This window comes from Belonocnema kinseyi, chromosome 5 (genome assembly GCF_010883055.1).
Source record: "Belonocnema kinseyi isolate 2016_QV_RU_SX_M_011 chromosome 5, B_treatae_v1, whole genome shotgun sequence".
Taxonomy (NCBI): domain Eukaryota; kingdom Metazoa; phylum Arthropoda; class Insecta; order Hymenoptera; family Cynipidae; genus Belonocnema; species Belonocnema kinseyi.
In genome coordinates, this window is record NC_046661.1 from 123,923,213 (window position 1) to 123,944,893 (window position 21,681).

At 33.1% G+C, this 21,681-nt stretch overlaps 2 protein-coding genes across 7 annotated transcripts in view; one reads left to right on the plus strand and one right to left on the minus strand.

The window, feature by feature from the left end:
* The window catches only part of LOC117172400 (protein charlatan), a 480,082-nt gene that overhangs the window by 249,779 nt on the left and 208,622 nt on the right, over positions 1-21,681 (minus strand). The gene's annotated exons all lie outside the window — the stretch shown is intronic.
* The window catches only part of LOC117172398 (protein grainyhead), a 163,724-nt gene continuing 147,968 nt past the window's right edge, over positions 5,926-21,681 (plus strand). For 3 of the 6 annotated variants that reach the window (XM_033360284.1, XM_033360286.1, XM_033360285.1), the window contains exons 1-2: positions 5,926-6,827; positions 11,199-11,489. In XM_033360284.1, coding sequence (XP_033216175.1) covers positions 11,382-11,489 — 108 coding nt within the window. In that variant the 5' untranslated portion in view covers positions 5,926-6,827; positions 11,199-11,381. Of the gene's footprint in view, positions 6,828-10,439; positions 10,462-11,198; positions 11,490-21,681 lie in introns of those variants that run through there. The other 3 variants (XM_033360280.1, XM_033360283.1, XM_033360282.1) reach the window with 2 other exon arrangements.

The window sequence follows — 21,681 nt, forward strand, 5'->3', positions numbered from 1 at the left end:
AATTGTCAACAAAGTAGTAGAATTTTGAACCAAAGAAAAGAATTTTCGACTAAAAAATAAATAAATTACCAACTAAAATAAAAATACGAATTTTAATAAAATAGTCAAATTTTCAGGAAGAGAAATAATTTTTCGATCAAAAATAGAATACTTAAGTTTTCAATAAAAAAATACATTTTCAAACAAACAAAAATTGCGATCAAATTAATGAATTTTCAAATAAACATAAAATAGTTCAACATCCAGTTTAAAAAATCAACGAGAAAGTTAAATTTTTTAATAAAAAGAAATGAATTTTCCACTAAGAAAATTCATTTCCTACAAACAAATATCATATTACATTTCTATCACAAATGACGAATTTTTATTAAAATAAGGAAATTGTCAATTAAATAGTTGAATCTTCAACTGAAGAACACAAAATATTAAAAACAAGCATTAATAAAAAAATTAATAAAAAAATTAATAAAAAAAATTAGATTGAAATATATATATATTTTTTTTTTTTGACAAAATAGTTTTTCAACTAAAGAAATAGATTTTTAACCTCGTTTTTGACTAAAGGATGAAGTTTCAACTAATGAGATTGCTTTTCTATAAAAAATACGATAAAAACAGCCATTTTAAACATATAGTTTAAATTTCTACTGAAGAAGTCCTATTATCAACCAAGCAGATTAATTTCATGCCAATATGGAACTTTTTTCTAGTTAAAAAATGTAATTAAAAAGAAAACCATCAAAAAAGTTCTTTGAACAACAACAAAAAAGTGTTTTCAACTCAAATGATGAATCATCAACCAAGAAAATGAACTCTTAATAAACTAGTTCCACTTTTAACAAAGTAGTTGAATTTTCAAGAAAAAAAACGAGTTCTCAAGGAAAAATGGAATAGGAATATTTTCAATAAAAAGATCCTAATTTGCAATCCAAAGCAGTTGAGTTAAACAAGAACAAAAATAACGTTCTATAAAATAGTTGAATCCTTATCTAAAGCAGTAACAGATTAATTTTCAATTAAACAGTCGAAATTTTTAACAAAAAACGATTAATTCTAAACGAAAAATGTAATTGTAGATATTTATATTCAAAAAAATAATAATTTTAAACTAAAAACAGGCGAATAAAACAAACACAAAAAGAATTTTCAATAAAATAGTTGAATGTTTAACCAAAACAGTAACAAATTAATTTTCAAACAAATTTTCAAATTTTCTTGATGAAAAAAGATACAACTTGTATCAAAATCTATAGATTTTCAACCCAAAAAAACCTTTTTTAATCAAACAGAATGACTTGTTATAAAGAATGTTGAATTTTCCAAAAAAATAAAATAAAAGTAGCCATCAACACCAGTTCATCGAAAATTCCCTGACACTTTCAGCTTTTTCTCAACATTCCCTTACTATCTGGAATTCCCGAAACTGTGGAAAACATGATACAATCCTGAAAAAAGTTAGTGCTGAATGAATCTCGGATCATTAGGACCACAGTTGAGAACCTTTGAGCTTGGAGCGATCGCGTTTTAACCGGGACGGAGACTTCAACGTCCCGACACCCGCGCGAGCAATGTTTCTGGTCGTTCGTTAAACGAGTAATAACTCCAACCAGTGAATTACTAATTGGTTGAAAGCACGGCCAAAGTACCACCTCCCGTCGTGCTTTCAATGTCCTGATTAAAGTCAATTCCTTTTCTTACCGATGCATCGACGTATCAAGGTTGATCATGCAAGAAAATCTTGCAAAATTTGTCAAAAAATATCGGATGAAAGCAGGATAAAATATAGCTCAAGGGGAGCCATTCCTTTTAATACGGAGTTTAATTCTTTTTACTCAGATTACTAAACAAAAAAAGTTTGTTGTGATGACCCTGTAAAGCGTCGACATTAATCAACTAAAAACTAAAAGTTAATGTCAAAGTAAGTTTCGTAAAAAATGAATAAATAAACATGATTGATCTTAGGTAATTCAAGGTCAGGGATCCAGGAGCCTTACTCTTCATTCACCAGGTAGTGCTAGGTCGGAGAAACGCGCCAACTTTTTCCTGTGTTGCGCCCACGCGGTCTGTCCGTATGAGTAGGTCCCAGACGAAATCGCGAATCTCGCGCCATTGGCGAGCCAGGGAACCGGCGGGGGGCCACAATAAGGGCGAGGGAAAGTAAAGGGCACATCGATGAGCTATCAGATGGGAGCAATTGAAAATTTTCCACGGTGCCTGTATCCGTATAGATATAGAGAGCTTATACGAGCTCAGAGCCCACAGAGTGCTTCCCTGAACAGGGTCGCATTAACCAGCGTAGCCCGAGGCTCTCTTCTCTCGCTGGGTGCCCATTTTTCACGAGTCTTTTTTTTTTCCTCTTTTAATTCCATCTTCTCCTTTTTCTTCTTTTAATCTCCTGCGCGCGGCACGGCTTCACGCACTTCGTTCGCCGGACCGTTCCTCCCACTTCTGGACTGCTGCCGGGGTCCCACGCCCCTCTCCACACTACCCCCACCCACAGCATCGATCTGTCTCTTTCGCTCGGCCTTTTCCATCACCGAGTGAATGCGATGAAGAAAGAGTTAACGAGAGAGAAAGGAAGAAGGAGATATAGGTCCCGAATTCCCCTCTCTTTTTCTCTTAAGGCCCAGGTAGATCGTCTGGCGTCTTGCAGGCGTCTGCTTCTATCTATCTCAGGACGCTCGTATCTAAAGTATTTTCTGTAATTTTCGAGAATATTACCGAGAATATTCTCAACATCTCGTTTTATTCAAATTCAATTCAACAAATCAAAATTTTATTATAGATATAATCAAATTGGATACCAGCAATTAAAATTTAATTCTCGCAAATAAAAATTGAAGCCATTGATGAAAAAAGGGCACATGCCTTTTTCCATCAATGGTCCAAATCGATTCAGTCAGGCTTTACATATATACATAATATATCAAGCTCATGCTGTTATTCTAGTGTTCATAATGAATAATGTCAATTTAAAATTATTAAGAAAATAGGCGACAAACTTCAAAGCATTTTTTGATATTTTAACTTTGAAAATTATGCAATTTAAGTTATAAATAATTTGAAATAGTAGAATTAATTTTGAAAAAGTTTTCAAAAAAAAAATGTTTCATTTTTAAGAAAATATGTGACTTTTCAATCAAAAAGATTAATTTTAAAACAAGAAGAAGAATTTTCTACCAAAATATACGAATTTTTAACAAACTAGATGTATTCTCAACAAAACAAAGAACCTACTTTAAACCAAAAATAGAATAGTCGAATAATTTTCAAGAAAAAGTATTAATTATTAACAAAATATGATGAATTTTTAACCAAGAATAATTTTTAACCAAAAAGACGAATTTGAAACAAAAAAGGAAAGTTTCAATTCATAGCAAAAAAAATAATTTTCAGCAAAAAAATTGCATCCTAATAGTCAAATTTTTACCTAAACAGATGAATTTTTATTTTAAATAATAAATATGCAACCAAAAAACGAACTTCTGACCAAATACTTAAACTTTTAATCAAAGAAGAAAAATTTGCAACAAAAAAATGGTTACAGAACGGTTGAATTTTTAACATTCAAATATTAATTTTCTGCCAACAATACGAATTATCAACAAAAGAGTTTAATTTTCAACCAAAGAGATTGATTTTCTAGAGACATAATGAATCCAAAAATGGAATAGTTAAAACTTCACTTAAAATATTAAAATTCAACACAAAAAAACTAATCTTCAAAAAAAGAGATTATTTTAAAATAAAAATGATAAATTTTCCACAAAAAAAAAAGAATTTTTAACCGAGTAGTTCAATTTTCAACCAAGTAGCTGATTTTTAAACAAAAAACAAAAATATTATTTTTCGAAGAAAAATATATTAGTCGATATTTTAGTCATAAGAGAATTTAATTTTAAATAAAAACCAGTTGAATTAAAAAAAAATGCATTTTAAACAAAATAGTTGAATTTTTCACGAAAACGGATCATTAATTTTCAACGAAATAGTTGTATTTTTAACCAAAAATATTAAATTTCTGCTAAAATAAATGAGTTTTCAAAAGAAAAACTGAAGTTTTAACCACGAAAGATATTGAAGTCCAGCAAAAGTTTCAAATTTTCTACCAAGAAAGTGGAATTTTGAACCAAAAAAGACGGATGTTTAAAAAAAGAGTTGAGTTTTTGAGCTAAAAAGAACTAAAAGACCTGGGAAAGAGGTTAAAGTTACGGAAATGTCCATGACTATAAGCTGTGCGTTAATTTTACAACAAACAGTTAAATTTTTAACAACATAAAATAGTAATGAATATTCAAAAAAGTAACATTTATAACCACAATAGTTGCAATTTCAAGCAAAAGAAACAAATTTTCAACAAAATAGTAATTTTTTAACCAAATAGTTGAATTTTCAACCCATAAAGCCACAGTTGAATTTTCAACAAAATACTTGAAGCCTGAACAAAACAAAAGGTCTACCAAAGAGACGAATTTTCAACAAAAAAATCTGTTTTTAAACAAAGCAGATGAATTCTGAATAAAAAATATAATAGTATACTTTTCAATTAAAAAGAATTAACTGCTATTTTGATTAATATATTTTTTTTATTAGAATTGTGTAGTAAAACTGTGTCTAGTGAATATAACTATCTGACATGTATATGATTTCATGTCATTTATGAACAAAAGCAATATAAACCATTTCTTAAATCATAATAATTAAAAGTAACAACTTCAAATCATTTCCTTATTAGTTGACTTTGAGCCGCAGAAGTTACTAGTCTTAAAAAAAGGTATTGAGTCTTATTTTTCATGAAGTAATGCTTAAATTAAAACTTTAGCGTCAATTTTCTCGAAATTAAAGGTTGGCGTATGTGCCCTTTTTCCATCACAGGCCTCAATTGAGTTTCAGAAATTACAACTCAATTCTAGCCACTCAATTATAAATTATAATCGAATTGTATTATGCATTTGAATATTTTTTTTTAGTAAACTAAATTGAATTATAACCATTGAAATTAATGATTAAAGGAACGGAAATTGAATAATAGAAACTGAAATTGAATTATAGTAATTAAAATTACACTAAAGTCAATTCAAGTGGAACATATTTTACAAATGTTTCAGGAATCCAAATAAAATAGTTCAAAGTGAATTTTAGAAAGTCAAATTGATTTATAGAAATTTAAATTATTGCTAGTAAATTCAAGTAAACATGATGAAATTAAAAGTAATTTGACTATATTTCAGTGATTTTGAGTAAATTTAACTGTATAAAGCAACTGAATTTCAAATCAAGTCAGTCGACCAAGAGTCAAATGAAGTGTAATGCATTATTCTAGTATCCTTAGTTGATTATTAAATATAATTAAAAATAATAAATGATAAATGAAAAATTGCATTTTTTAAGTTTTTAACACTTTAAAAAACAAGTCCCTTCAATTTTTTGCAGTATAAATCGTTTTAGTGTTGAGTGATAAAATTCAATATCTTCAAAAGGAATACTGATTGCCAATTTTCTAATTAGCCAAAAAAAATCTGTCTTCAAAATTCTACTCGTATCTTTTTCAAGGTGGATCGACAGGGACCAAAAAAATCTGGCGTCCCAGGAAGAGCAAGAAAGACGGACCCAGTGGCCCGATGAGGGGAGGGGAGGCTCGATAATGTCGGGTGGCTTGGGCCCTAGCTGCCTGGCTCGCCGATGACTCGATGCTCTGTTTGTATCCGTGCAGATCCCAATGATCATCTCACTCACTCGCGCCAGGTACGAGGCCCATAAGTCCCTCTCTCTCTGGCTGGCGCTGGCTACCTGCGCGTCCAGACTCCGACTCTCTCGAAACCAAGAGAGAAGTAGCAGCGAACCACACAGGTGTGAGAGAAAGAAGGCCTCAGGGTCTCGCGTCTCTCCTCTCTCGGCGTAGCTTCAGTCCGAGGAGTGGGAGTCTCGATGGTCCGCGAGGTGCGTGGGGAGCGGAGTGAGAGTAACAGAGAGAGAGGGATTGGGACCGACTGAAGGAATGAGAGAGCGGGGTGCTCAGGTAAAGCGAGACCAGGACGCAGCGAGGGAGGCTGAGAGAGACACCGAACGAAAAGAGGGAGACGGAGTGAGAAAGGGGGAGGCTTGGATGCTGGGAGGCGGCGGCCATGTTGCCTATCTCGAGAGAAGAGAGAACTCCGAGGACCGAGCGCCAAGGTTCGTTCGTTGCTTGCAGCGGCGGATAACTTTAGTTTCAAATACTCCTAACAGCCTCTTCAGCTTCGCATCGCAAATTTCGGTGTGAATTTTGAAATTTCTCTGTGTTAAAAAACGCGTGTTTCCTGCACCCCCTGTGCCGGTGAACCAGTAGTGAATCGGTAGCAGGACCGGAAGGGGACCTACGGCAGAGGGAGATGGATAGTGAAACGGGTTGAAGAAGTGACAGTGCGTGGAAATTAATGTGATAATCCAATTCGGGTGATATTTGAATTTGGATGATATATGAATTCGGGTGATTGATATTGGAGAATTTGGTGTTGGAACGAGAGAGGCAGAAAAGACCGGTGATTGTTGGAGGAAAAAAAGTGGGTGAGGTGCAATTGTCGGTGGTTCGCCGTCGGATAAAACAATCAGTTGGGCCTTACTATTAAAGCGCGGGTGAAAGTGTTGCAGCCTCGGGTGCCGCGAGAATGATATCATCCGCGGAGATGTGATCCGGAACTCAGGAGGGACGCTCAGTAGTTTGTAGTTTCGTCCCCTACCCCCCGGGTCCGCCCATATCAGTCACAACCCCCCACCCACACATCCCTCCCGAAGTGCACCTGATACAACCACTTTGCGACAACTCCCTCCTAATGCAACCTGGACAAGTGAGTATTTACAATTTTTTATTTGCTGCATGCTTCCTAGACGTAGATATCGTAGATCCTAACCTCTCCGGCTCCTTGTGTACCTGCGCGACAGGTGGTGGCAGGCTGCTGAGCGTCAGGTTCTTCAGCACAGGTCCCTTTAAGTTTAGAACATAGCAAGGAACCCTGCATACCATACCTTCGACGGAAAAATTTTACCTTTAGGCTTTAGTCGGGAATTTTCGAAGAGAACATTAAACTGACAGGAGGCAAGAGTTTAATTGTTCTTTGGTCTTGAATAATGTTAGGAAGAGTTGAATCTTTTGCTAATCTTTATGAAGAAACAGGCTTGAGAAATATTTATTTAACTAAGAAAATAATTTCGGAAATTAGCTGGTTATAATAGAAGCTTTATTCTTAACCATGACTGCATAAACTTCGCTTGAATTAGTTGGTCAATTTTGGAAGATTGATATTAATCTGAAAGCCTCAAGGTGAAGGTGAACGACAAGTTGAATTGACTCTTAGAAATTTTTTTAACCTGTCCTTCAGATTACCCCAAATTTTCTTTCATCAAAAGATTGAATGACTCAGGGTCATTTTAAGGAGTCTTCAAATACCTATCTCTAAAGAAAAGGATCACCTAATATTAAAAAGAATAATCAAAATGCAACTTTGCAGTTCACTCTTTTATAGTTAATGAATTTTATAAACTTATTTACTATTTGAAAATCTATTTACAAATTACAATTTTCTCTTTAGACAAGGATAAGCATCCAGAATGGTGACATTATTATTATAATGCCTTGTTGTGAATGTGCCCTTGTGATAACTTATCACTTTCCTTTTTGAAAAGAAATATTTGTAAACACATTGCATAAACAAGTTTTTATAAATATAAAATAAAGTGGAGAAGAAGATAGCAAATATATTTAATCAAAATGACCCATACCATTTAAATGTAATTCCTGGCAAATAATACATCAATGATTCTATAAGAGTAACTTGTATCCTCTCCAATTTATTTTTTAATTTTGAACAACTTTATAAGTTAATATAATTTTCATAGAATATAATGCATGTTTTTACTTTGGATTCCTCTGACTCGGCATAATATAAAAAGACATTACACATTTGTCCTTGTAATATCTTTTCATGTTCCTTTCGGAACAACAAGGTTAATCGTCATGCGAGTAAAAACGATGTTAAAATGTTTAAATAGACACCTAAAAAAATTAACATATATAAAAATTCATGACGAATTTTTCCTTAAACTTCAAATTTGGTATGAAATGATACATATTTTCTTAACACGTAAAATTTAAAAAATGGTTGCAGGCAGATAAACTAACCAATTTAGTCGCCCAATAATTTAACCAAAAACATGTTTTTTGAGATAAGAGTGTTTATTTGTCAACAGTAAATTATGACCTGAAAAATATTCTACAAATGATTAATACTACTTTTTCTTGGTCAGTTAAGAATAATTTAAACGTTTTAAATACCCTCATTTGATTCACCTTATTTTATCTATCTACACTCTAAATCTGAATCAGCGAAATTTCGTTACCTATGTATACGCGTACTAAAAAAACATGGCTATGTTTACCGAAATTTCAGTACAAATAACCCCTTTTCTAAATCTGTGTGTACAAAAAACATCCAGCTATTCATAAAAAATTGATTGGTACTCGTATTTATTTATTTGGAGAAAAATGCAATTGACGTTTAAAAATTAGGTATACTTATCTATGATTCAGATTCAGGTAATAAGATAAATACAATAAACTTAAAAATTGCTTTTAGAATTCGGTACTTGATTCAATTAGCTATTCTCCTTTTATTTAAAAAATAATTCTATCATTTTAATTAATGTTCCGGTACATTTTTTACCGGAATTTTACTTTGTAAAATTTTATTCAAAATTAGCAAAATTTCACAAACAATTAGGTAATCTTAACAACTTGATGAAACAAGCCGCCAGCCATCAAATTCAATACAAATCAGTTAAATTTAACTAATTCTGATTTAAAGAGGTTTCCATGTGAAAACAAGACTTTTTAAAATTTAAATTAAAACATAACAAGATGGGCCCACTAACCTCTGATTTAACCTATTTAATTATATAAAAATATTATGAAATACTCTTTTAAATACCGGGCCAGATTTTTTTTCTTTGACATATTAATGACAGATAAGTATGCAAGTACTTTCTCTCTCAGCTTGAATTAAAGAAAAGTGATACATTCGGCTAGTAGAAGTCTCTGCTAACTATTGAGTAAGTTTAAGCAAATTCTTTCAACATTATTACGAACTAAAGCAGTTACATTTCACTCATTAAAATTAAAATTGAAAGAGTATTCACTTTTACACGTTCGGCAAATATTTTCTACTTAAAAAACACATATCTAAAATTCTCTAACGTTATAGCCTTAATTGAAACATTCCTTCTGTAGTTTTAATACAGATTTAAAAATATGAGAAGATAAGAAATTAAAAGGAGGGAATCCGGAATGAACTCTTACGTCACATAATATTCGAATGCTCCCTTATCTGACATGGTTCGAACCTGACGACCCTGATCAAGAAAACGCACACTGCACAAATTGCTCACTCTCACGGCACTAGGTCAGATTATTCCTGATATCTGAAACTGATCCCTAATTCAATCCTCTCCTCTTCCTCAAACTGATTAACTTGTCTACTCTCAAAAATCACAATTGAAAACCTGGCAAATGACATTTGCCATAGATCAAACTTCCTCATGAAAATATGATGATATTTCCATAAGTCTATGGCAAATGACACTCACCAATTGAGGAGGAGCTCAGATCTCTCTGGACTCTGGAGAGCTTGAGTACCACGTAGATTCTGACGACCGTGGCGAGGGCGTAGAGGTACTTGAAACTTGAAATACAAACGGACCCCACGGAGGTGGGTCCAATCTGATCAGTCAGAACTGGGTTCCCTTTGAGAATCAGGTTAGACCGGCCGAACCAGCTTCTCTGCACTCTGGCTCCTCCGGTATGTACACAGAGAGACCGCGGCAACCTACTCCAATAGAGAACCTACTCCTTCTCCCAATCTCCTTCCGCGTAGTAAGTTGGTAGGTAGCTGGGTAGGTGGTAGATGGTAGGTAACCTACAACTTCCCGCCACCCTGTTCAGCTTCTCTCCTTCTCTTTCTGCAAGTATTTCTGGTTTACCAACCCTCTCGCTCCTGGAGTTGTCTCTTTCATGGAGAACGAGCTTCTGCTAAACTGCTAAACAGCCTACGGATAGAGAAAGAGACTGACGTTCACTCTCGATCAGCAGAGCTTCTCTCTTCCTCGTTACGTCAATTATTACACGTGTCTATCAGTCAGGGCGAGCCACCACCTGACCAGCGGAATTCCAGTTTTACGAGCTGCGAGACTTACTGCAGCTTGGTCCACCGGAATCCCAAGATCGTAGGAGGAGTAGACCTCACGTAAACATCGTAGCATAACGCAAACCAGATTTCGGAAGATCTAGTTAACTCCTCAGAAATAGAGATCTGACTCAGCACTTTTTGACACCTGACCTAAACCTGCTATTCCAGATGGTGATCCTGAAGTTGTGACTGTTATCGACGGTACCGGATACACCTATTGGCCGAGGACACTCAATTTTTGGTGGTTAGGGAGTAACCGGTTATTGCTGCGAATCAGACCACTACTACTCTCATAATAATTCAATAACCTAAGGTCGTTCGCTTCTTATCCAGAAGTCGTTGATACAATCATTTCAACAATTCTGGTTTAGGTTTTATACTTACCAAAGAAGGCTCCATTCGGCTTCAATCATTTACGATTGGCTCAACTACTTGATAACTCTTTCGATCTGATAGACTGATTAGGTGTCAGGAGCTGTTAAAGTCTTGAGCTCTTCAGATTATGAATCCTGATACATTTTCCCTGAATCGCACTTGTATATGCCACATCCGCTTACTAATTGATCAAGCCTCTTCTTTTTCGAGCCAACTATACATTTCCTTATTCTCCATCCAGCTTGACAGTTACCTTATCAGATGCTTGTATCTCCTTTTAGGTCTATTCAATATTTAGATCCAAACTTTCTATCACTAATTCCTCTGCCTACCAGTCTGCAGTCCATTTTCTCGCATTTCTTTTAATACCTGTCCCAGCTTATTTATTCTATAGACACATTAGTTCTAATCGAGGACTTGAAAGTAATTATCGACTTGCTATAATCGTTTCAATCCGTTAAAACTAATTTTTCAATATTTGCACCAGAAAATATCCACACTCCTACAATTACCTATCTTTTAGCGATGTTTAATGAATAAATTACTTATCTTTAATGTGTTTTCTATCAATTATTTTTCTATCAATAGCTTTTCTGAAACTTGCAGGTGGTTTTCACCTACTTCTCTCAAACTTATGTGCCATATACTCAGCATCCTGTGATAAAGAACCCCAGATCTCGAAACGTCATCGTGCCACCTTTAGAAATAGAAGTAGGACAGGATTTTGCAAGCATCTTTAGAAAGACTTGAGTCACCTTGAAGCCAAGGTCAAGGTCATTTGAAGAGCACATGAGCGATCTCACCAAGGAAGAGGTGAAGAATTTAGTCCGCAGAATGTCTACCTGTGCGGACGAAGCTGAAAACACACCCCTGCATATGCAGGAGGATTTATCTCCGGTTAGTTTAAATAAACATTCCATATTTTAATTTAAAATTCACAGGATGTGTCAGACATACATTTAAATGGAGTTTGAAAGACTGATGAATTCTTTTCAAAAGAAAAATATTCTACAATTAATTTGGATCCTCCGTGTTAGAATCTGTGTTTTCAAGGTCAAGTCTCTTACTTTAATTTAAAAATTGTCTGGGACACCCTGTAGATCAATCTACCAGTACTTTTTGTACCATCTGTCTTTTTCTCTTTATATAAATCTGTCTCAGTGAAGTAGCTATATACAAAACGTATGATAGAGCGAAACTAATTAGGCCGCAGGGCTCTGTGAATCAGATTGAGATAATTGAGCTGCTCAGAGCTAAAGCGGTGCCAGTTACAAAGTCATCAATTACAGGTCGCATCGGTAATAGTAGATCGTTTAACGTAATCTATGTCGCAGGTTGAGCGAGTAATTGATTTTATAGAATAGACATAGTCCTGTGTTTCGGCACGTATCTCGCTGTCATTCTTAACTTGGTAACTTAAACTTACAAGTTGCTGTTAACTTTACACGGAAAGGATTTGTCTTTCGGAAGATTTATATCAGAGAAGCAACAAATATTCCTTTTATGTCAAACATTTTCCTCTAGTGGATATATTTCCCTCAGTAATTGAATATTTATATTTGCCTCTATTTTGCAGTGGCAGGTCTTGTCTATACAAGAATCTAGGCTTGTTTTTCTAAAAAAAAGTATCAAATTTGGGTAAACATTCCATAAGAGAAAACAGAGTATTATTGTCTCTAGTCAAGATCATAAGATCTTCTAGAAAATCTGTTCCGTAAAGATAATACTTTTGACATAATTTTTCAATCTTTCCCGATCAGACAAGTAGCTAAATTTCAAAGGTCTTTTTCTCGGGTTTAGGTCAGAGCAAAAAGGGAATTAAACTGCAATGTAGCAAAATAAAATTAGGATTGCAGTTAAATACATGAAAAGGGTTCTCTGAAGAGATACGATGATTTGTATAATCAATATTTTAAGGAAAAAATCAAGTAGAGTGCTGTGTAGCGAGTAAGGGTATGAGTGACAATTATAGAATGGATCGAAGGTTTGCATGGCGGCGAAATAAACGATAATGGTTGTGGCAAAGAATCGACCGTGGGTCTCCAAGTCGTTAAGATTTCTTGAGAATGGCGCCCGCGCCATTCCGTTTAGATGAGGAACTTGAGACTTGAAAGCGACGGGCATTTCACTTTTAAAAGCCACATAAGGGCGTTCCGCTGCTCAACTTCAACCTGCGGGGGCTTCATTGCATGTTTCAAAGCCGGGTGTGAAGTCAAGAATAAATTTATCAAAGATAAGGTCTCGGGTAATTATACTCCGAAGTCACTAAACACCGTTAAGGGAATTTAAATCCAGGCCTTGAATCGCCTAGATAAGGCTTCCAATAAGTCGTATTAGTCATCTAAAATTACAACAACAAAAAATCAAATAACATTTAGAAAAAAAATACTTACAAAGAATCCGGCGCAAAATAAGAAAGGAACCTTTTTTTCGGTGGATGTTATACCAACACTCATTTATTTGGTATTTTATAAAACTGGAAGATATTTTCAAAAAAAAGTAAGTCAACCGATCCTATAACTAGCAATAATCATAACAGGTATAAACAATGAAACAATACTAAATATTTTGGATTATAGTTAGGTATTTTAAATTTCTTAAAACGTTAAAAAAAATGAAATTTCTGGGAGAAAAAAAATATCTTTAGGAAAAAATAATTACATGTACTGAAACATTAAACTCTAGTTTGACCTTTTTTTGAAGAAAAAGAAACAAAAAATGTTTTAATTGAAAATCAAAAACAGTTGAATTTAACCAATAAAGACGAATTGCATCCTGAAGGAAAACAGAATTATTTTTACTCAAACCGTTGCATCGTTAACCAAAATAATTGATTTTCTCCCAAAAAGACAAATCGACAACAAAATAGACAAAGTTTCAACAATATAGTTACATTTCCAACCAAAAGGATTCATTTTCTACCAAAGACATGGATTTTTAACAAGAAATTCATTTTTAATCGAAATAGAATAAATTTTAATCAGCCCGTTGCATTTTTAACCCAAAAAGATTAAATTAATACAAAAATAAACAAATTTGTAAGCCAGAAGAAAAATGTTTAATCAAATAGTTTAATTTATAAAAAAAAAATGTTAGCCAAGAAAGAAAGAAGTGCCACTGAAATTATTGAACTGTCAAGCCAAAAAACGAATATCCAACAAAACAGTGGGATTTGTAATGAACAAGTTCATTTTCATATGAAAATTGATGAATTTTCAACAAAATATCTTGAATAAGAAAAGTGTTCGCCCCCTACATGTGAGACAGAATGAAAGATCCTTTACCTGCCCCCCATACTTTACGTAATTTACGTACGGCCCCTTATTTCTCATTTAAAAATTATAAACTGCTTTCAAATCCCTCTAATTGCTCTAATTTTTATTAATTGCAATAATATTAGTCAAATCGCTTCAAACATTTATTATTATTATTATTATTATTATTATTATTATTATTATACCATTAAGCCATTTATATATATAAAAAACTATAGGCGACCATATCTTATTTATCTTCAAATTGAAGGATTCCACCGATTTAATATATTATTTTTAACTTCCACTTTTTTCAAATTAAAATTCTTACCAGTTCCAAAAATGGAATGGTGCAATTTTTAGACAGACAAAAAATCTAACTAAAATTCAAAACCGCATTTTCAACAAAAATGTCTTTATTGAGATGAAGCTTAAAAATATAAATTTTTAATAAACTAGTTCAACTTTCAAACGAGTAGTTGAATTTTTATATAGAAAAAAATGATTTTTTAACCAAATAGTTAAATTTACAAACAAAAAGATAAATTTTGTAGCAAGAATGTGAATGTTCTACGAAAAAACCCGTATTTTCAACAAAATTGTTGAATTTTAGCTCCTCAAGGACTAATTATCTACAAAACGATTGAATATTAAAAAAAGAAAGATTTTTTAACAACAGGGTTATTTTCTACCGAAAAGTTAAATTTTCATAAAATAGTTTATTTTTTTACCAAATGGAGCAATTGAAACTAAAAATAATAATTTTTTACAAAAAAGTTCATGTTCAACCATATAGGTTAATTTTCTACCAAATTGTTTAATCTTCAACCAAACCAAACTGATTTAGAAGCAAACAGTTGCATATTTAACCAAAAGGGATGAATTTCCAATCAAAAATAATAATTTTCGACTAAACAAGACTAATGCTTAACAAATTAAATGTGTTTTCAACTAGAAAAGATCAATTTTCAATAAAAAAATATAAATTTTCAACCACAAACGAAATAGTTCATTGTCAGTACAAAAAATTAAATTAGCAACCAAAAAATTAACTTTTAACAAAAGATTTCAACATAAAAGATAATTTGATAATAATTTGACTCTTTAACAAAATAGTTGCATCGTAGCCAAAAGGATAAAATTTTCAAACTAGAATCTCTAACTAAAGGAGATGAATTCCGAATCAAAAACATAATAGCCTTTTCAACCAAAAGTAGTTGATTTTACTTGTTGAATTCTATTAGTTTAGTACCCATTAAAGCCTAGAAAAAAAAACAAGAAAAAGGACATCTCGAAACATAGAAATTTTATCTAAATTCGTAACGTTACTTCCACTGCCCCTCCCACCACCGTTCGTTACTAACAGTAGTTTTTAGAGTGACCCCCCCCCCCCATCAATTTGGTAACTTAGTCCATAAACGGCCTATTATTAATGATTTTTTGTTATTCCAACTGACGTTAGGAATAAGTGATAGGGACGTAGAAAAGAGGAGATAAGAATCTTTCTAAAAATTGAAGAAACGCGATGTTTTAAAATAAACCAAAAAATTGTTAGCATCGATCATTATTAATTCAGGAGACTGCATCAAAGATATGTGAATTTCAGTACTTCCGGGTCTGATGGGCACTGGCATTCTCACGGGATCGCATTTGTCTCCGATCTTGGCACGCGGATTATCCACGCTAACGGATCTAACGGCCGTGGAAAATTTATCATTTCTTCGTCTGCCGACAAGAGCTCGATACCGAAAAAACTTCTTCGGCAGAGGACTTGCTGAGAAATGAATACCCGCTTGTTTCTACGTGCCTAGACACTTTGTATTGAATTAGGAAAAAAAAAGAAAGTCCGTCTAACTGATTCCGAGGAGGCCTCCGGCTCTGGTCTTTTCTCCCCTTTGAGCTCCGTTAGCTAATTACGTAAAAAAAATAAAGAAAGCCGTCTATCGGATGAAGGAAAACGCCCAGTTAGGTTTAAAGTAGAAAATGAGACTAATGGAATTTATAGATAAAATGGAAATTGGAATTGGACGGGTAATTTAATTTCTTTGTGGCCTAATTATTTCATTCTACTTCGTGTAAATAATATGGGATTTCTTAAACTTTCTAGGAGTCTATTATAAATATATTATCATGTAGTAAATGTTATTGAAAATAAAGTACATCACATTGGCCATGACGTATCACAGTGCCGTATTATGTCAACCATAATTCAAACGTACGATAGAGTCAGAGTAGTGTTCGTCTATATAATTATGACTTTTTTCCAAGAGCGTCACGTAGTACCATTAAACAAGTCGTTGATTTATTGATGATTGTCACTATGCTCCTACGACGCAGAAGGTAAATATCTCTGCTTTTAGGAAACTGCTTTATCTTTAATTTTCTTAGTAATAATTCTAGAATCTAGATTCTAGATGACCCAGGGACAGTTTTTTCGTAAAACGAAGGGCATAGAATACAAAAAAAAAACGATGAAAAACGTAATGTACAGAATTCCTGAAAATAACCAACTACTATAAAATGTTGCTATTATAATGTGAAAAAACATCCTCTTAAACAATATTTTTCTTGCGAAAAAAATGTTCGCACAAAAATAAAAAAGAGGGAAGAATTTCTTTTTGTAATAAAATTAAAATTTTTAAAAAAGTAATTTTAATTTCTTATGAAAAACACGTTTTGACTCAAATTACTACTTTTATTTTAACTCTTTAAGGGCCAAGCGTTGATTCCATTGAATAAAAATTCTGACAAAAATTCAGTAATAATATACGATCATTTTCTCATTCATTTTTGTAACACATTTTTTGTTGTTGATTTTTAAAATTTTTTCGATTTCTATTGAGTATACGATAACGTATGAACACCTCAAGAGGTGTGGAACAGTATATTTCGATCTAATTAATGTTAAGTAGCTGAATAAAATACATAAATTGTTACAGCCCCCAAAAAATTCATTCTATGATTGTAGTAAGCGCTTAAAGATGATGAATGGGTCTATCTGACCCAATGTGCCCTTTACGTTCCATACAGGAAATCTAATTGTAGATTACCGTAGTCAACATTTATCGATATCTACGGTTTTTGCTCATGCTCAATAAATAAGGGATCGTCCATAAACTAAGTTAACAATTTCAGGGGGGGGGGGGTCTAGCACCAGCACCACGGTTGGTAAAAGTGGCGGAGGGCAGTGAGTGGACATAACATTAGAAACTGATAATATTTAGTATCCTTCCAGATGATGAATTTGAAATTAATTCATAGAAACCAATAAAAAAGTCCAACTAATTTTTGGTTGAAAAGTCTACAAATATATTTCTACAATACTATATACATGTTTCTCTTTTGGATAAAAATTCTACTATTTGGTTGCAAATTGAATTATTTTATTGAAAATGCAACTATTATGTTAAAAAGGAATCTTTTTTAATCAAGAATTCAACTAATTGGTTGAAATTTGAACTACTTTGTTCAAAAATTAATTTTTTGTTTTAAGATTTATCTTTTCGGTTCAAAATTTAACTGTTCCATTTTTACAAAATTAATTGTTTTCGTTATAAAATCATCTTTTGAGATAAATGTTTAATCCTTTTATTGAAAATCAATTTATTTTAAGATTCATTTTAGTTGAAAATTCATCTCTTTGTTTAGTACATTTTTCAAAATAAAAATATAACTTCTCTATGTTTGAAACCTGATGTTCTAAATTTAAAGTTCATCGTTTTGTCTTGAAAATTAACTTATTTTGATAGAAACTATCTCTTTTTACATCTGTCTGTCTGTCCGTCCGGCCGTCCGTCCGTAAACACGATAACTCTCGAGAAAATTAAACGAATCAAATTCATCTTTAGCACACTTTTTTTAGGTCCTAAAAGAAAGGACGAATTCGTGAACCAGCCATTTTTGATAAAAATTCAAAAAGTGAGCGCATTTTGAAAATTTTTGAGACAACCTTTTTCTGAATTTGAAAATTCTATGTAAGGATATTTATAGTATTAAAAAGAACAAAACATGTAGCCTTATAACTTTTTTTGATAAAAAGAAAACTCTCAGAATTATAGCGTTTTCAAAATTTTTTTAATCAACCGAAAATCAAAATTTGAAGGCGAAAAACGCACGATATGAAAAAAAGTCAAGAAAAGAAAAACATTTTTTTTGAAAACCCTACAAGATTATCATAACCAATTTTTTTATTTTTTGCAAAAATCGAAAATTCAAATTTTGATTGCACAAAAAATTATGGAAAATAAAAAAAAATCCATTTTGTGGACAAACTATGTAGTATACGAAAAACGATGAATTAACAAAAATGGTTATCCCAAAAAAGATCTACAATTTCGTTAAGAGTCACTTCTTGATAGGACGCGTACTTTTTGTTTTATTCGTGAAAAATAACGTTGAAAAAAAAATGAAAAAAAATGTGTGGAAAAACGACGAAAGTTACGAGAAAAAAAAAAAACCCAACAAAACCTGTTTACAAATGTCTGTCGGAAATCGAGCGCGCAGCGCGAGTGTCACGATGAGAATGTGTACTTCAAAGCCTACAGAGCTTTGAGAAACTTAATCTTTGACTATACTTAATTAAGTAGACAATTCAGAATATGAAGACGCATATAAATACTGCCATCTAAAAGAGTTCTTTTTGATAAAGTTTTTTCAAGCATTCCAAATGCAAAGAATAAATATCCGATTATACTACAGTGAAACTCTGATTCTGGACCGATTTTGGGGTTGACCTTGGTGGAAAATTACCCAAATAGTGCCGCTTCATATAAAACGCTTTTGTTTGTTCACGCCTGGGCGACCGCCGCTCAACCCGCCAAGCTCCTTTTACTCCTACTTGCGACGCGGTGTCAATTCTCGGAAGAACTCTATCAGGGGACCGATATATAGTTCAGGGTTCACTGTATTTTGTTTTTGTCTATTTGGTTAAATTCAAATTTTTCTTTGAAATAACAATTATTACATGTTTTTTTGAGATTTCAACTTTTTTGATTGAAAACCCAACTAATTAATTTAAAGTTTAACTGCTGATACAAAAATACATTATTTTTATTTGAAAATTCATATTTTTGGTATAAAAATTAAAAAAAATATATTTTTAAATTAATATTTTTGCTTGAAAATTGAACTATTTGGTCAAAAATTCAAAAATTAGTATAAAAAAGCCTACTTGATATAAAATAATATTTTTTGATTCGAGCGCAATATTCAACTTGATTTGAATTTTAAAAAATGTTTAGATAATTCGATTTTTTGAATTTAAAATCCAACAATTTTGTAGAACATTGATTTGTTTTGTTAAAAATTCGTCTTTTTATTAGATGATCCATCTTCTAGGTGTAAAATTATTCTTTATGGTTAAAAATTTGTTTAAAAGTTCATCTCTTACGGTTAAAAAAATTATCTTTTTTGTTGAAAATCTACTTGGAGGAGGGGGGGGGGGGATTCAACCGTGTTCTAAAAAATTCCTCTTTTTGACTTGAAAATGCAAATGTTTTCGGTTGAATTTTAACCTGTTTAATTTTAAAAATTGGACTATTTGGTTAAAAATGCATCTTTGAGATTGAAAATTCAGCTATTGTATTAAAAGATGATATTTAAATTTCGCCATAAAATCTTAGGAATTTAAAGTGTGTCATATTCAAGTATATATGATATTTGCAATAATATTATGTGAAAGAATTTATTCCCTTTTTTTTCTTCAAAAATCACTCATTTCCCCTCTTTTGACGTTAATTTTCGGGGGGGGGGGGGGGGGGGGGGGGGGGGGGGGCAGAAGATGAAACTGGTGGACAATGAGGTGGGTCTAAAATTAGTAACATAGTTTATGGACGACCCCTAAGAAACCTTTTAGCATGGACTCAAATCTTACATATGCCGGTAAAAGGAATCTGCGATAAAAATCGGCTTTAGGAGAAACCCTGTTTTACATTTATTTTCTGAATTGATATCGTACTATTTTGGAAGTTTCAATCAAAGGGAATATTATTTTTCTTTTCTTCTGATTTCTGTTGTTGCTGCCTAGAAAACGATCTCCGTCTAGCCGGTATGACTTTTCTAGTGTTTTATGGGGCCCACCTGAGAATGAGGTCCGCCTGCGGTCTACCATTCTCGTTATTCCGCACAACGGGAGGTAGGACAGCAGAAAGGTAAAATGCGAGGTCAGGGGACGACCTGACCGAGGCTAAGGCAAGATTCCATAATACCAATCCGGGACGTGGTGTGTAATTTATATTCGGTGGTGCGACGAGGATGAGATTTGGGTCACCACCCTCGGGCCCAAAACGTGAAACAATGTCATAACCACAATGCCCCAGGATAGATGAACGTTGACGAAAGAAGGATGATATACATTATACAAGGTCCCAAAATTTTAGAGTTGGACCCTATTTTCTCTTTTCCTTGAATTTTCTACTGAAACTTTTCTGAAACAAATTGAGCTCAAAATGGGTGAGAAGGGGGGGGGGGGGTAGAGAATGTGACATCACACATGAAAATTATATATTATTATATTATTATATATTATTACATTATATAATTGTCTTATATAATTGATATCATCAGTCATGGAAGCATTTTAGTAATGCAATTAATTGATCTGATAAGGGCAGTGTGCCTAATTTTGACATATTTGGCAAAGTCTGGTTTTACAACCCATCATTCACGAACTGTGTTGCAGCCAAGTGCATGAGGGGACTTACAGTTTAATGTGGGTTCTGAACCACCAGAAACTCGGTAATGGTAACTAGAAAAATTTTCAGAGGTACTGACTCAGGGATCAAACACCAGATCTCTACTGTGAAGTTTAAGCGCCTAACCAACTGAGCCACCGAGGCTACTTTATTATATAAAAAAATTAATTGTATAAACAATTAATTTTTGTCACAGGCTTAAGATGGTTACTGCCCAAAATGTCGAAGGCATTTTTGGTTGGAGTTGGATTTTATTTTGGTTATTTAACACGGGACTGTCTCGGCACATATCATCAGTCACGTATGCATGTCAATAATTTAATCAAGTGATCCGATGAGAGCAGTGTGCCCCGACATATTGGACAAAGCCTGGTTTTTACCCCATTCGTTGACGGACTGGGTTGCAGTCAAGTACACGATGAGGGGACCTACAGCTTAAGGTGGGTTCCGAACCACCAGAACCTCGGTAAAGGTACATAGAAAAATTTCCAGAGGTACCGGCTCAGGAATCGAACCCCGGACCTCTGAAGTAAAGTCCGAGCATCTAACCAACTGAGCTTGATTATTATACCATTAAGCGTGACTCACTTGGTGAAAAATGAAGACTTCTTCATTCTAAAAAAAAATGGTGATTTTTCACTCTCTGACCCCTATTATCCCCTATACCCCTTTTTTAAAAAGAATTCCTCTATCTCACCCTGCTCTCAAGAAAATGGTTTTTGGTTCAACTAATTTGTTAAAAATTTATTTGATTATTTGAAGATCTATCTCTTTCGTTGAAAATTGAACTGTTTTGTTTAAAGTTCGTTTTTTTCTGGTTGAATATGATTGTTTGAACTGAAAATTGAACTATTCCATTTTTTGCTGAATATTGCCTTTTTGGGTTGAAAATTCTATTATTTTTTATGAAATATTAATTAATCTTTGTTAAAAATTCATTTATGTTATAGATTCATAATTCTATTTGAAAATTCAACTATTTTCTAACAAATTCAACTTTCTTCTCAAAAAATCGTCTTCTTGGCTAGTAAATGCAACTATTCGATTCAAAATTACCGCTTCGTTTGAAAGTTCAACTATTTTGTTGTGTTAAAAATTCATTTTTGTAGGTTTGAGTTTGACCTTTTTTTATTGAAAATAGAC